The 17,810-nt window shown below is 40.8% G+C and overlaps 1 protein-coding gene across 1 annotated transcript in view; it reads left to right on the forward strand.

Moving 5' to 3' along the window:
• Positions 1–17,810, forward strand: part of LOC124110986 (protein FAM126B-like) — a 256,707-nt gene that overhangs the window by 69,154 nt on the left and 169,743 nt on the right. The window contains exon 5 of the mRNA XM_046470512.2: positions 6,763–6,807. Within this exon, the coding sequence (XP_046326468.2) occupies positions 6,763–6,807 (45 nt within the window). The remainder of the gene's footprint in view (positions 1–6,762; positions 6,808–17,810) is intronic.

The following is a 17,810-nucleotide window of genomic DNA, read 5'->3' on the forward strand; positions in this document are numbered from 1 at the left end:
CAGGTACTGAATTTCATCTGATCTTACTTCTAGCAATGAGTCGCTGTGCAGAGTTGCATCCCTTGGGCACGCCAGAAACTATGATTGTGGGTTCGAATCCCGGTTCGCCCCGATTATGTTTCTAGGTTTGTCAGCACCATACCTGTGCTCGTGGGTTTTACCGAAGTGGTAAACGTCTAATATCTGCATCACTTCAGGCTTTCCACCCATATTAAGCTGACATGCCGCGATATAACTGGAATACTGTTAAAAGCGGCGTTAAACCCAACTCACTCACTCACTCACTCACTCTAGCAATGAGCTGATTCAGATTCAGTCTGATTGTTATCCTTTGTCTGTCAGAGCTATACATCTATGACTTATATTACATTGGGCTTTCTTCACCTGTTGAGCTAAAACATGTAAATAAAACATTATTATTAATGATTGATCGATAATTGTCCCAAAAGCTCATTTCCTAAACCCCCTGTGGTCTAGAGGTAGAGCGTCCACCCGGAGAGCGAAAGGTACAGGGTTCGATCCCCGTCCGTGTCATACCAAAAGACATTAAAAGATGGTACTTGTTGTTACCCTGTCTGGCGCTCGGCATTCAGGGGCTAAAACAAGGACTGGTCGGCTCGGAGTCAGTATACTGTGTCTGAGTGGGGTATTCATGTTAAACTGCGGCATAGTATCTCAGTGTGCTAGCACTATAAATCGGCATCAGTCCGGACTAGTACAAGCAGGCACGCGCACACTCACACGCACACGCACACGCACACGCACACGCATACACGCATGCACATCGCTATATAAGTGCAATAATCTTGGACGCGACATAAAACCCCTTTTCACCTCATTTCCCAACCGCCTCCTAACAAATGCCCTCAGTAAAGAACATGAAAAGAAAGAATTGGAACTAGTATACTCTAAATGTCTTCAAAATCGTTACTGGTAAAAATGAAGAGGTGCACTCTATATTTGACTAGCAGGTGACCAACTTTATGTCAGACACCAATACCTACTCTGACCTACATGTAGCACATTGCTCCAGCAGTGCTGACATTTGATGCAAAAGTCTAGACTATCATCAGACCACATTGGGTCCTCACAGCTCCAACTGATATTGCCTCCATTTCAAATTCATGAACATGAGTGAACTCATCAATATGTCCAATAGGCTCCAGGTTCAGCTCCACATTCAGAAGCCATGGATCGCCCAACAATTGCTGCTACTTCGTCCACTGTTTAACTGGTGGATGATCTTTCCTTCTGTTTAGTATTGGTCAGTTCCGGTTGTGATCGACCCCTGATTGAGCCCTTAGTTGGTTGGATTGGCTGGTGGGTTTGAACCCAAGATTCACCTGGTTTATAGTTCTGTCCGCACCATTCTATCTACACCATACTCAAAGGTTTTCCTAAAGTGGTCTTTGTCAATTTGGGTTTTTGAACTTAAGAGTTGAATTTTGTTTTTTTAAAGCTGCACTCAATTTCCATCTATAGGACGATCCATACTATAAACGAGTCCATACTATCCAGTGGTTGATATTATGAGCATTGATCCATGCCTTTGGGGTATGTAGATGCGCCATCGAACAAGTCACGGAACCTGATTCCTCTGATCCATTAGATTGCCTCTTACAACATGTGTAGGTTGGTGGAGACCAAGTTCTCACCCAGAATCCCCAATGCACTTCTATGTTTTTTGTTTTTATCCGAACCTGATGCCTCCAATCCATTAGATTGCCTCTTACAACATGCACAGGTTGTTGGGGACCCAGTTCTAACCCGACCCATGAAGATCTGGGGTAGAAGAGGTCTTCAGCAACCCATGCTTGCTGTAAAAGGCAACTAACGGGATCGTGAGGTCAGACTCGCTGACTTTGTTGATGCATGGCATCGTTCCCAACTGCATGGATCGATGCTCATGATGTCAATCACTGGATTCTGTGGTCCAGACTCGATTATTTACAGACCGCTGTCACATAGTTGGAATATTGCTGAGTGCAGCGTTAAACAACAAAGAAACAAACAAAAGTTCTAACCCAGAATCCCCAATGAACGTCTATGCTTTTTGTTTTTTCTTCTTCCTTAAACTCACACAACTGTTTGCAGCAGCTTCAAATCCACTCACTCACGAACAAACAGTTGTTTTTTATCTGGAAAACCTTGATGCCAGAAAGAACCCTTTTGCAACTGAACTCTTGCTTCATTTTATCGGTAGTTGACTGTAGTTTCTTGATTCTTTGATCTTTATAATAATTCTACGTCCTTTAATTAAGCAAAATACTCTTTGTCTGAGGGGGCGGTCGGGTAGCCTAGTGGTTAAAGCGTTCGCTCGTCACGCCGAAGACCCGGGTTCGATTCCCGACATGGGTACAATGTGTGAAGCCCATATCTGGTGTCCCCCGCCGTGATATTGCTGGAATATTGCTAAAAGCGGCGTAAAACCATACTCACTCACTCACTCTTTGTCTGAGAAACAATGTGGAGTTAATGTGTATGTTGTGAGGTAGTCAATACATCAGGTCATGAGGTGTGTGTGTGGTGCACTCTGTTGTACTCCATGGTGTTCACTGGAAGTGGGAGGAGCATTGGTGGGACAGGATTGCCTTGTGGAAGTAGTGGGACACTTCAGTTCTTACATCTCAATAAGGTTACCGCGATGTGATTCCATGTTAGAATCAGATTGTCTGGTCCAGGGCCCCATACCTCAAAGCGATCTTAGCACTACGATGATCGTAAGCCTTTGTTGAAGTATAGGACTTACGATCACCTTAGTGCTAAGTTCACTTTGAGGAACGGGGCCCTGGCTTGTCTGCTGTCATGTAGCTCAAATATTGTGTGGCATTAAACAAACAAACACGCAATAAGGAGGGTGAGTGATTTGGTGTAGTCTAGTGGTTAAAGCACTTTTTCGAAATGACAAATCCTACATGGGTACAATAAAAGAAGCCCTATTGATGGTGTCCCCAACCCATGGTCTGATTCAGGGAAGTGAGTTGTTTTATTTCCTTCTTTATAAATTTTATTTCACTTTTATCAGGGTGTTTCAACAATCTCATTAAAATCAGATCTTAGTTCCCGCTACCGCTAATCAAAGATCTAAGGACATCGCATTACGGGTCATGTCAGAACAACCTTCATTTGACCAATCGGAGCGTCCCTTACCATATCAGGAAAGTGACAGTCAGAATGTGATTTCTGACTGTGCAACCTCGAAAAATTTAGCACTGGTTATTCCGAACGATAGTTGCAGGATTTATGACTGTATATACATGTATACAACCTAGGCCCTCTATCTGCCCTTCCAGAATGTTTGTTCCATTTTCAAGTTTTTAATTTAGAATTTGTCAAAATAGTTTTCAAAGGATAGTCACCAGTTTGAACTGGTGTCGTAAAGCACGAGAAAGCTGCCTTCTCATTGACTAATGTCTTCTTCTAGTCAGTCATTCTATTGGTCAGTCAAAATTGGCGGTAGCAAGAACTAAGATCTGATTTGAATGAGATTGGGTGTTTCAGTTTAATGCTGAAGCGGCACAGGTTGTATACAGGTCTACCTCTCTAAGAGAAACCAACAAACAGGGGTACAGTTATGATAAATATGATATACGACAATGATAAATATTGTGATGAATCTGTGATTTGAGCCACAATGAACAGATCCTGCCACATCTAAGCTAGGAGTGATTGATACAGCAAGGACAGGGTATGATATGTATCATGATACAAAGGTCACGATACCATAGGTATTTACTTCAAATGGCGTGGAAACTTTTTGACTATAGACCTGTGAAGATCGGGGGTAGAATAGGTCTTCAGCAACCCAGGCTTACTGTAAAAGGCTACAATGGTTGTCGTAAGATGTGACTAATGGAATTGGGATGTCAGGCTCGCTGACTTGTTTGATGCATGTCATCGATCCCAATTGCGTGGACCAATGCTCATGATATTAATCACTGGATTGTCTGGTCCAGACTCGATTATTTACAGACCGCTGTCATAAAGCTGGAATATTGCTAAGTGCGCCGTTAAACAACAAACCAACCAACCAAAGACTATAAATAGGTCCAAAAGGAAAATCTAGCTGTAGACACATGGTTGTAGCAGCTGTTTTCTGTGGTGTAATTGCAATGCTTATTTCAACACATTTTGCGATATTTGACTGACAAAAACGCCAGGGGTCATTAAATGAGTAGTAAGTGAGTTATAATGTCGTCTTGTATTGTTTGTTTGTTTATTTGTTGTCTAATGCTTCACTCAGCAATTTTCCAGCCATATGACGGCAGTCTGTAAATAATCGAGTCTGGACCAGACAATCCAGTGATTGATATCATGAGCATCGAGCCACACAATTAGGATACGATGACATACATCAACCAAGTCAGTGAGCCTGACTACCCGGGTGATCCCATTGGTCGCCTCTTACGACAAGCATAGTTGCCTTTTGCGGCAAGCATGGGTTTCTGAAGACCTATACTTTCCCAGATCTTCACGGGTATCATCTTGTATTGACACTTGACACGAAAAAAAATAAATGAAAAATACGAAAAATAAATGTATCGCGTATCGTATCGTATCGTTGCATGTAACTTCACGATGCACCGGTGCATCAACATATGGTTTCACCACTAATCTAAGTACACCTGCTGAGCTAGTTCGTGTCACATGTGACCATGGAACCTGCTGCAAGTATTACCATGTGAATATGTGTCATTGCCAGCACATGTGCCTCTCTGCTGTTCCAGCAAGCACCTTCATGGTAAACATTCATATCAGGAATGCAAGGCCGTAGTTAACCTTTTTTTGACAGGGGGGGCAAATATTTGTACAAGTATCACTTGTCCCCAACTTGATTCAAATAAAACTGTTTTCTATAAAAAAAATCTAATGGAATGACCAAGCATGATTTACAGTTCCACAGAAGGGCAGCGTGGTAGCCTAGTGGTTAAACCATTTGCTGGTGACATCAAAGACCCGGGATTGATTCCCCACACTGGTAAAATGTGAGCACATTTCTGGTGTTTCTGCTGTGATGTTGCCTGTTTGTTGCTAGAAAAGGAATTATATCCACTCACAAGTAAGAGCAGGGAAAAACAAATTTTGTTCAAAATTAGGATATATTTTCTTGGATTCAGGAGTATTTTAATATTTCCTTCAATGCCAAAATATATGACTATACATCATCGCCTCTTCTTTTTATTGGTCTTTCCAGTGAAGTGCCAGTCAAAGCTGCCAGGCATAAAGAACGTTAGTTATTACTATTTTTTAAGGCAAATTTGGGAATGTTTACCAATATTTGCTTCTGACTTGGGATCGAATATCCGCCTCTGAGCAGATCTTGGTAAATCCCTGAAGAACTGAAACACGTTCCTATGGGAACAAGTAATCAACAAGTGTTGTATGAATTTGTCACTTCTAGTTTGTGTGAACGTTTTCTTTCCATAACCATGATTTGCTCATGGAGACACCTCCAGCCTTGATATGTGAAGAGGCTGCCATCATTTAACATGAATATTGCTGACTGGCATCAACAACATTCACTCACTCACAGCAGAATAGTCGCTGTTGTGACACAGCTAAAATATTGTTGACTGGCATCAACAACATTCACTCACTCACAGCAGAATAGTTGCTGTTGTGACACAGCTAAAATATTGTTGACTGGCATCAACAACATTCACTCACTCACAGCAGAATAGTTGCTGTTGTGACACAGCTAAAATATTGTTGACTGGCATAAAACAACATTCACTCACTCTCACCAGAATAGTTGCTGTTGTGACACAGCTAAAATATTGCTGACTGGCATCAACAACATTCACTCACTCACAGCAGAATAGTTGCTGTTGTGACACAGCTGGAATATTGCTGATTGGCATCAACAACATTCACTCACTCACAGCAGCATAGTTGCTGTTGTGACACAGCTGGAATATTGCTGATTGGCATCAACAACATTCACTCACTCACAGCAGAATAGTTGCTGTTGTGACACAGCTGGAATATTGCTGACTGGCATCAACAACGTTCACCCACTCACAGCAGAATAGTTGCTTTTGTGACACAGCTAAAATATTGTTGACTGGCATCAACAACATTCACTCACTCACACCAGAATAGTTGCTGTTGTGACACAGCTGGAATATTGCTGACTGGCATCAACAACGTTCACCCACTCACACCAGAATAGTTGCTTTTGTGACTCAGCTGGAATATTGCTGACTGGCATCAACAACGTTCACCCACTCACACCAGAATAGTTGCTTTTGTGACACAGCTGGAATATTGCTGACTGGCATCAACAACGTTCACCCACTCACACCGGAATAGTTGCTTTTGTGACACAGCTGGAATATTGCTGACTGGCATCAACAACATTCACCCACTCACACCAGAATAGTTGCTGTTGTGACACAGCTGAAATTTTACTGACTGTCATAAAACAACATTCACTCATCACTTTCCATGGGTCAAGCTGAAATGAATTCACATATTCACATGACAGTAGAGTCCTACTAAAATGCTGTGGTTGTTTCAAGGTTATGTTTAAGGCTACCCAACATAGCTGTAACATTGCTGTCTGCAAAGATAACCCTCCCCCGATCGCTCACTCAACAACTTTCATGAGTCAAGCCCAAAAAATGCGGTGGAACTTTGCACATTAAAATTTAGTCCTAATTAAGTGTTGTGATTGTAGTAAGGCCATGTGTCATGACTTCCTCCTTACAAGGACATGGAGGAGGTGACACTACTGTACTCATATGTTTCCTTGTGTTTCAGAGCTGCGGAGGAGTTGAAGCCTTCATTCTCGGGGTCTACAATCTGGTAGGTGCACATTGCCTACAATCGTACAACCATATTTGAAGGGGAACTATGCTCTAAGGCTGATGACTATTTTGAGTACAGGTCAAGGCAAAATGTTGAAATAGATGTGTTGTGTCTGTTTGATTGTCTTTCTAGAAGTTGGTGAGTAAATAAGAAATTGTACAACGTTTGGAATAATAACTTCAGGTTTATTGCATTAGTGACGATTTGATGTAGATTCTTACGCCTTTATCAATCTGGAATGAGTACAACCGAATGACAACATTTCCCTGATCACTTGGTTGTACCCGCTTGAGATTGTGTGACAATGTTGAAACTGGAAGTTGTTATTCATAAAGTCGTACATTTTCTTAATGTGCTGATTTTGAGATATGTTACATTCCTCCGTCTTGAAAAATTGGATTTAGCAGACAACACAAGTTTATTTAAATTTCTTGAAAAAGACAGCCAATTTGCCTAGTCCCTCTTCGAAATGTCTATATTTAAAACTTCTTGTTCCACAGAGCCATTGAACTCCTACACTTTAGGGGAAACGTGTGGCACAATCAGCTGAGGCACCACAAATTGCTGTGCAGAGTTGCGTCCCTTAGGCACGCAGGAACCTATGATAATGTATCTAAGTTTTCAGCGCCCTGCCTGTGCTCGTTGGTTTCACTAAAGTGGTAAAAACTTCAGACCTGCATTACTTTGCTGTTTGTTCCCACATCAATCAACACACTATGACATAACCCAAATAATGTACAAAGGGGGCGGCCGGGTAGCCTAGTGGTTAAAGCGTTCGCTCGCCATGCCGAAGACCCGGGTTCCATTCCCCACATGGGTACAATGTGTGAAGCCAATTTCTGGTGTCCCCCGCTGTGATATTGCTGGAATATTGCTAAAAGCGGCGTAAAACCATACTCACTCACTCACTCACTCACTGTACAAAGGGCATTAACCAAACTCACTCACACATACCACAAAAAGAATGAACTATTCACTGTCATAGCGTCCTAACTGAGTGGCACGACAAGGATGAGGAACAGGTCCTGCCTCAGCAGTGACCACAGACTGCACTGTATGTGTGTGGTTTATGTTTTCAGTGTGGTAAGTCAATACAAGCCCATATGTAAAAGAGAAAATCTATTTCAAGTTTGCCAGGAGACTGGTCCATACTGAAATGCCCAGTCAACAATGGCTGACGTCGGTAGAAGAATGTCATCTGGGTCATTAAACCTCTTTCTACTTTGCTAATGACTTGAATAATGTCTTACCCATACGACTTATCAGATTATGTTGCTGCCGACCATTTCAGGGTAGTCTGCTGCTACTAACATAGTGAAACTGTTGAATGTGTAAGCGCAAATGGTTCCGCGCATTCTGAGAGAGCAGCCCAATAGCTACACTGGGCCATAAATTAGACGGAGCTGAATACATATTTGATTCATGAGGGACAGGTAATCTGTAATTCCGAATTTCAGTCAGGTTGTTCCAGATTTAAGAACCTCTGATGATGTCACACTACAGTAACAGAAGGTTCTTCTAAATGTTGATAAACTTCCAACGCAGGCAATATCAACAATGCTAGGGACCTGATGAATACATTTCAATTGCAATACCTAGGTTTTACAATTTAACTTTCCTTTGATTTAAACACAGTTGTGTTTGATATTTGGTTAATAGTCACAATATCTTTTAAACATGAAAATTACAAGACGTGAATCGAACCTTCAACCTCACATATAGTGTTTGTTTTCCCACTAAACTACCGGGGGAGGTGACGAGAAGTTGTTGAGTTTATCATGTCATGACTCCAGCTAGTCGATGCTGCACATGTTTTTTCTCTCCCACACTTTGAGCGAATTCCTTTTATACCGTGATACACTGTATTGTTTCACAATAAGGTGTGTCAATTCTTCTTACTATTTCTGGTATTACGTGCATTTAATCGGCTCATCAGTTGGATAAAACAAAACCCTGAGGTTTTGGTAGAAAATGTAAAACCTTGACCTCGTGAAAAGCCCTCGGAGGCGTGCTTTAAGCCATTGTTATTTCAAGAAATATATGAAGGGTGGTAGGGTAGCCTAGTGGTTATAGTGTTTGCTCGTCATGCCGAAGGCCCAGGTTCGATTCCCTACATTGATACAATGTTTGGAGCCCATTTCTGGTGTCCTCTATTGCTGGAATATTGTTAAAAGCAGCTAAAACCATATGCACCCTCAGGAAATGTAAGAAATGTCAACCTTACAAGAAAACTTTACTTTACACTTTAAGTTGTGAATAATGAATTAATGGATGATGTCAGATTGTATTGCTTTCAATAATGGAGCAGAATGACATTTTGCTTTTACAGACCAGCTCACTTTGAGATCACAGACTGTGCAAATATTCGAGAGTTTTTACACATGATCTTGCAACCCTTACTGTCATTATTGCATGGTACAGCTGAATTCTTGAATTTGTCTGGTTTAACCACTGTCCGTTTTAAAGAAATATGCATGTTCAGTAATGTCCTTTTGAACATATACTACTCAAGAGAGTTGCAGCACAATCCAATTCTTTCAGTTATTATAATCTGTCATGGCATTAACTATAGTAATATGAAAGAATTGGTTCTTTAACTTCTTTTCAGTAGTATATGTGCAGTTTACGAAATAAATCATGAAATTCAAGGGGTCCTAGTGTCATAGCCCTAATGTTAAAAGGTAACGCTTTAGGAGTTCCATGATTCAAGTAACATTGCAGCAAATCTGACGGACCCCTGGACTCCCCTCATTTAACATTCACTGTGTATGCGTTTCCATGTAACTGTCTGGATTAACTGAGTGTGGATTAATAAGGTTTATCTGTAAACAGACCTTGTGTCTACAGGACTGCACAGTATTACCGGTACATTGGTATTCTGCCTTATGCCTTTCAAGCAATACATATTGCAATATTTTTTCGTTGTTCCGATATTTTGGATAAAACAAATTATAACAAGTTTTGTTATTATTTTACCATTTAATCTAAAATCAACGCATAAATTCATTCACGAATGATGTTTACCTCCGAAATTGAATGACAAAACGACGGAAACATGAAAGTGATTTTCCCTCATGTTGTTATCTCCCCTGCATGACTTCAAAATGGCGGTGCCTGACCAACATTAGTAATATTTACATTATTATTTTGGAAAAAAAAGAGGATTTGCATGAACAATCAGTGTTAATGACTTTAGCTGCCAATATGTTGCAATATATATTGCAAAACAGACACCTGTATCGCATTGAATTGCTATACCAGTGTTTTATTCAACACACAGCCCGAGTATTTGACTGAAACAACATCAGGTTCTTCCTCTCTTCAAGATCAAGGCCATAATTTCATCACAGGACATTGGGTTAGTGAGTTAGATTTCATACTACTTTTAGCAATATTCCAGCAATATCACGGCAGGGGACACCAGAAATGGGCTTCACACATTGTACCCATGTGGGGAATGGAACCCGGGCCTTCGGCGTGACGAGCAGATGCTAGAACCACCGGGATACCCCACTGCCTCGGAACAAGCCCGACAGCCCCAGACAGTTTGTCTAATGTTAAGGCTTTCCATGGACTAATTGAGGTTCGGGTTTCTCAGGGTGTGTTCTATACCTGGATTCTGTTACATGGTTACATTGTGTGCTGGAGGCCCATTCCTTCCCCTGCAGGGACAGTTCGGGATTATCGCTAAAAGCTACGTATAATTACTCCCTTACTCAGGAAATTGAATGCTGAATTTTGCAAGTTGATCAATGATTTAAGTATTATCAACAAGGTATCAAGATAGTTGATCAGATATATATTTTTCAGTATTGCAAATACAAATGTTATCGGCCATTTTCGGTAGCAGTCTCAGTTTACGGATGCGGCTTTAAGAAGAAACATGAGGTCAGTTTGGAATGAAATGGCCTCACCATTATAACAGAAGGGATCAAGGGCTTCCATTAACCAAAGCACTCACTCAGTATTAGGGAGGGAAACATTAAGTGTACTGAAGGTTTTCCTTCAAATTTGAACTGAACATTATATATTAGATTATTATTTGTGTTTCAGAGTTCATGACTATTTTCCCCATGAAGATCTGGGTTAGAATTGGTCTTCAGCAACATGTGCTTGTTGTAAGAGGCGACTCACGGGAGTGGGTGGTCAGTGACATGGTTGATGCATGTCATTGTATCCCTACTGCATGGATCGATGCTCATGATGTCAATCACTGAATTGTCTGGTCCAGACTTGATTATTTACAAACAGCTGTCATATAGCTGGAATACTGCAGCGTGCAGCGGAGTGCAGCGTTTAGCAACAAACAAACAAAACAAAATTAAATGAAGCTATCTTTGTTTCACAAACCTTGAACGTATCATGCAAACATCCCTGCATGAAAGCAGTTTTTTTATGAAAAAAAATAAATTTCAGATATCTATTCCTCGAGGGATTGGTTAACATCCAGAATGTCTGAATATTGCTGAGTGTGGTGTTAAACAAGAAACATAAGGTTTTTTTACGCAAAGTTTCTGTATAATTTATTTGTAACGTATCTTTTGATACTATCGGTTCTTATACATACTGTTGACAGTGCCATCAACGTTTTTAAATTCCTCACTGATTTGGTAGAAGTATCACATCGATCCCAATTAAATGGATCAATGCTTATGATGTCAATCACTGGATTGTCTGGTCCAGACTCGATTATGTACAGACCGCCGTCATATAGGTGGAATATTGCTGAGTGCAGCATTAAACAACAAACAAACAACCATATTGTCATCCTTGTTTTTATATAACATTAGACAGCAAAGAAACAAACAATTTTGAATTCCTATTGATATGGCATTGTCATAGGAAACAATAGCAATACATCAATGGTTTGATATATTGTTATACTTCTAACTAGATGTTTCCTAATTATGATGCTGGCTATCACCAATGGCTATGACCATGGTAAGCTTTTACAATAACATTGGCATACACATTTGTTTCAGAAAACTGATCTGGAGGTATTTTACTCATTTGTAAAATGTCTGTATTTCATTGTATTTTATGTATCTCTTCCGCATTAAAGAACGCATTTCTTAAAATAGAAAAAAATTAAGAAGACAAGAAGCAAGAGGAATTTTTCCAGATTCGCATTCTTCTAACATCTTTAGCTCTGTTTTCTGAACAGCTTCCTTCAAGCATTTAACCCCTTCTAGCTCATGCCTGGTGTTCACTCGAGGCCACCACTGTGGTAGGATTGGAAGGGTTACCCCCATTAAACCAGTCTTTGTAAACATGGTTGTGAGAATTGGATGTGTCTGGTTGATCTGTTGTGAAGGCACAGAGCTCCCTGTTTATACCAGAACCCTCTCTTCACTTACAATGAGCATATCAAATCTTTAACCCTTTCCAGTCCACAGCAGGATCAAAAGCCAGTCTACCTTTCAGAGATGGTATCTGTTGCTGAAAATATACATACAATTAACTACGTTTATAATGAACACGCTTATAACAAACTGACGGATATAACGAACATATTTTTTAGTCCCAGCCATTTGCTGTATATATGCTGTATATATATGCTTATAACGAACTACGGTTTTAACGAACAAAATTAGAGGTCCCTTTGAGTTCATTATAACCGTAGTTTACTGTATTTTCGTTTACTAATATGGTGTTAGAAGTAAATGGTGGTCAAGGATGTTAATACTCTAGTATGTGAATACAGCACCCCTTGTCAGCAGAGGTGGGCCAATTGTTAAGGTTTGGTTTGGTTTGGTTTGTAGTTTAACGCCGCACTCAGCAATATTCCAGCTATATGACGGCAGTCTGTAAATAATCGAGTCTGGACCAGACAATCCAGTGATTAATATCATGAGCATCGATCCACGCAATTGGGATCGATGATATGCATCAACCAAGTCAGCGAGCCTGACCACCCGGTCCCATTAGTCGCCTTTTACGACAAGCATAGTCACCTTTTACGGCAAGCATGGGTTGCTGAAGACTTATTCTACCCCGGATCTTCACGGGTCTTATTGTTAAGGCATCACGGTTCACTGTTGAGAACTGTATCCCTTGGGCATGCTAGAATCGTGATCGTGGGTTTGAATCCTACTTTACCGTGATACTGTTTCTAGGTTTGTCAGCACCATACTCATGCTTATAAGTTTCACCATAGTGGTAGACATCGAAAACCTGCCTCACTTCAGGCTTTCCTCCCACTTGCTGCCACACTGTCATATGGATAAAATACTGTTCAAAGGGTGCTTAACCAAACTCACTCACTCACCGACACATTAGGTATTACCATTTGAGTTATGACAAACATGTCCTGAATTTCATGTTGATTTTGACCACAACTGAAATGAAGCAGCACATATTGGGACAATTCCTCAATATTTTCTAGGATATTTTTCTTTGCCTTGTGTGAACTGGTTCCACAATGAGGACCTTGAATGATAGGTTTGTTTAGTTATATGCTTGCTGTGCCGAAAAATCAGGTTTGATTCCTCACATTGGTGCTCTGTCCTAAGCCATTGGACGGTAGGGTTGCCTAGTGGTTAAAGTGTTCGCTCGTCACGCGGAAGACCCAGGTTCGATTCCTCACATTGGTGCTCTGTCCTAAGCCATTGGACGGTAGGGTTGCCTAGTGGTTAAAGTGTTCGCTCGTCACATGGAAGACCCAGGTTCGATTCCTCACATTGGTGCTCTGTCCTAAGCCATTGGACGGTAGGGTTGCCTAGTGGTTAAAGTGTTCGCTCGTCACATGGAAGACCCAGGTTCGATTCCCCACATGGGTGCTCTGTCTTAAGCCATTTGGCGGTTGGTTTGCCTAGTGGTTAAAGTGTTCGCTCGTCATGGGGAAGATCCGGGATCGATTCCCTACATAGGTACAATGTGTGAAACCCATTTCTGGTCTTCCGAGCGTGACATTGCTGGAATATTGATAAAAGCGGCGTAAATCCATAATCACTCACTCCCTCTTAAGCCATTTTGTATTTCCTTGATTGTCTGGTTTGTTTACATGACGTCGTGACAAGGCAGGAGTATTGCTGTACACTGCCAGGCAACAAACACATACTTTTTTACACACATTGTGTGAGCGGCTGGTGCCACGGGTCGGGCAAGACATTTTCTTTTCACGAACACCTGGTGTTATCTCTGAGTTGTAGTGATCCATTCATATAATTTTCATTACAAATTTGCCTCAAAGCCTGTGGAACCTGTTTTTTCTAAAATAATCAAGACTGGTTATTCTCGGACGTCAAATTTAATAATATGCCTCCTCTGGAAAACTTCACTCAGTCTCTGCTGGAGAACCTGTTAAGGAAGTCTTAAGTATGAATACAAACTGAATTACTATGGAAACAACTTCAAACACAATGCCAATTAAACATACCCAATGTAATCTGTTTCAGTAGATAAGTGAGCCAGATTATTCTTTGGCGTTGATGTCTTGTTTTTATCAAATAGTCATAATTTATCATGTCTATTGCCATGTGTTATATGAAGTTAGATCCAATCTTGGACGTTGTGGTAATCCTGGACACAAAACTGACATACCTCATAGCTGAGCTTATTATCATTATATGAAATTGTAAGCATTTAAAATATTTATGACAAATAATCCTAATAAGTCCTGGGTAGAAAATGGAATGAGTTGTCTGTTCTTTGCTAAAAGCAGAGTGCTGAAGAGGATATATTTCAGACCCATGAAGATTCCGGGGTAGAATACAAGATGATACCCGTGAAGATCTGGGAAAGTATAGGTCTTCAGAAACCCATGCTTGCCGCAAAAACTATGCTTGTCGTAAGAGGCGACCAATGGGATCACCTGGGTGGTCAGGCTCGCTGACTTGGTTGATGTATGTCATCGCATCCCAATTGCGTGGATCGATGCTCATGATATCAATCACTGGATTTTCTGGTCCAGACTCGATTATTTACAGACCACTGTCATATAGGTGGAATATTGCTGAGTGCGGTGTTAAACAACCAACCAACCAACATTATCTTCAGCTATATTTAGAGTTTGAGGAATTCAGTCCGTAGAAAGAAAGTGACAAGTTGCATTTTAAAATGAAGTCATGAATACCACATCAGTGTTTGAAATTAACTGGGGTCCTGTGGCCCTTGAAGTCTTCTCCCTCTGGGAGGCCACTTAAATTTTAACTTTAAACATTTATAAGGACCCCTTGACTTTCATGCTTATTTTCTAATGCTGCTGTCTGTTTTCAATTGGAAGCAGAACAGGCAAATATTTTTGGAATATTTCTTACACATTTCATTTCAGTATCTGCTTCCTGATGTTATGCATTACATCGTCGACCTGTCAAGATCCGGGGTAGAATAGGTTTTCAGCAATGCTTGCCGTAAAAGATGACTATGCTTGCCTTACGAGGCAACTAACGGGGTCAGGTGATCAGGCTAGCTGACTTGGTTGATGCATGTCATGGTATCCCAACTGCATGGATCGGTGTTCATGATGTCAATCACTGGATTGTCCGGCCCAGACTGATTATTTACAGACTGCTGTCATATAGCCGGAATATTGCTGATTGCAGCGTTAAACAACAAACAAACAAACAAACATGTCGTCAGCATTAGTACCTTTACTTAGGTGTATTCATGTGGATATCACCACAGTACACATGAACTCAAATTCAAGAGAATATCTGCCAAACCGATTCCATAGGGCATAAAGGCAATGTAGTAATAAAATTATGTGAAGGGATCACTGACAATTAGTGATGACACAAGGTGTTCGTGAAAAGGGTTAGCATGTCCTGCTCTACTGGTAGCACCCACAACACCTGATTCATAATGACTAGATATGCTGTTGTCCTGGGGTGTTTTGTATTTAGGAAAATACCAGACATTAATAAACTTCCACCTGTTCTGGTTTTTCTTGAAGATATGTTGACATTTTTGCCAGGTATCGTTCTTTCGAATTATGTCACACATGATCAGTCAGATAATGTTATTATCATTACACTGTGCTGGGCCTATGAACAGAAAACTCCAATAAAACCCAAATGACCAGTGATGATAATTCATCTGATTCTAGAATGGATTCATTTTCATTACAGACCCGTGAAGATCCAGGGTAGAATAGGTCTTCAGCAACCCATGCTTGCCATAAAAGGCGACTATGCTTGTCGAACTTTCATTACACATCCATGGTTATTTGTTGTGACCCATTTACGATGCAGAGTATAACAGACAGAATCCATACTGTAGTGATCATACAGTGCTTTTGACTTTTAAGGTCAGTATACCTATTTCTATAATGTATTTCTCCTGGATACTACGACAGCCTTGAACTTGCTGCTCCAAGTCCAATTGCAAAGAGGGGTGGTAGGGTAGCCTTGTGGTTAAAGCGTTTGCTCGTCACAACATTGACCCGGGTTCGATTCCCCACATGGGGAAAATGTGTGAAGCCCATTTCTGGTGTCCCCCGCCGTGATATTGCTGGAATAGTGCTAAAAGCGGCATAAAACAACACTCGCTCACTCACTCAGTCCCTGGTCAAAAGAGGCCCTGTAAACCTGTGATTGTTTCCACTGAAAGCCCCAGGTCAAAAGAGGTTCCCATTACACACGTTTGTCACAAACAGAACCAGGTAATGTGGAGTAATGGGTCTAGAGCATGTGATCTGGAGGAGTGTGTGTCATGGTATCATCCTTGACATTATATATGTCATATGCTCATCTCATCAATCACTGGTTTCTCTTTCCCCAGGAAATACTTCCAGGTTGTCATAATATGCATAGTCCAATCAAAATCGTGCAACGAAATCAAAATCCAGTTCGTAAACTGTCGCGCAGATTTCGGTCAATTGCAGTATTTGCATAGAATGTGCACTGCCAACACGTTGTCAGCAGATATTTTCCAAACCTTTTCATGTTTTTAATAAAGGTGCCTGCGTGATTTGATGAACTTCGCGATGTAAGACCCGTTTTATCACAACATAGACCTGGATTATCGATAAGATCGTCTTGACTGGGCGCCACCATTTTGTTTGAAACAAATGCAAGTGATGGAATCTGATTGGTCCACAGGAGAAGCTTTAAAGGGTCATAACTCGTAATAACCACTGGTTGCGCTATGATCGAGCCCAGGAATTCAAGCCAAGTTCGGCAAGGTTGGAAACTGGACTTTTAAAGTCAGTTTACTCTCTTGCCTCGGGAAGATGTCCACACCATCGGTCTTTGATGAAATGCAATCTGCTGAAACAGCAAGGCCAGGCCACCTGAACTCCTTTGCCAAGTTTCCACAACAACTTCTGTCTCAAGGAGCATCGGATAAAGGGTTAATGCAAAAGTTTTCTACCAAACTTTCCACTGCTCTTATATAGTACACAACCTCTGAATAGAAGAAGCATATTTGTACAATTAGAACATGTCGACAGGCTCTCCCCATCTTGTGCATTTGAAGCTGTATGTGTGGACTGTCTGGTACTGTCTGGTACTGTCTTCTGTTCCAGCTTATAGGTAAGCCATTAGAAACTATTGATGCAGAGTATTCCCATGTTAATGAGCGGTTCATCAAGTGCCGTCTAAATGTGTCTGATAATTTCTCAATCAGTTGTAATTGAGGACCAAATGATTTTTATCAGCAGATAAATAAGTGTTAAATTGGTGGATGTACTTCCATGCATATGGTATTGATGCTTGACCCCTATAATAGAGGGGACACTGGTAGCCTAATTGTGTAAGGAGCTGCAAATCAATATGCAGAGTTGTGTCCCTTAGTCAAGCCAGGATCTAATTATATTTGTTTGAATCCCTGATTTTTATCCTTGGTTTGTAAGCAGCATACCTGTGCTTGTGGATTTTACCAAAATATTAAACTTTCGGAGCCAAAGTAAAGAAAAAAGACAATTTCCTCAATGAAGAAGCTCAGCTGATAAGTCCATACATGTAAGTTAAATATCTATTGAAAATGATGTTGGAAGTTTGTGGATTCAAAATAGATTTTAATACTGGATCTAAATGTTGTGAAGATTAACCAATGAAGTA

Source organism: Haliotis rufescens, unplaced genomic scaffold (assembly GCF_023055435.1).
Source record: "Haliotis rufescens isolate VD_foot unplaced genomic scaffold, xgHalRufe1.0.p SCAF_4, whole genome shotgun sequence".
Lineage (NCBI taxonomy): Eukaryota > Metazoa > Mollusca > Gastropoda > Lepetellida > Haliotidae > Haliotis > Haliotis rufescens.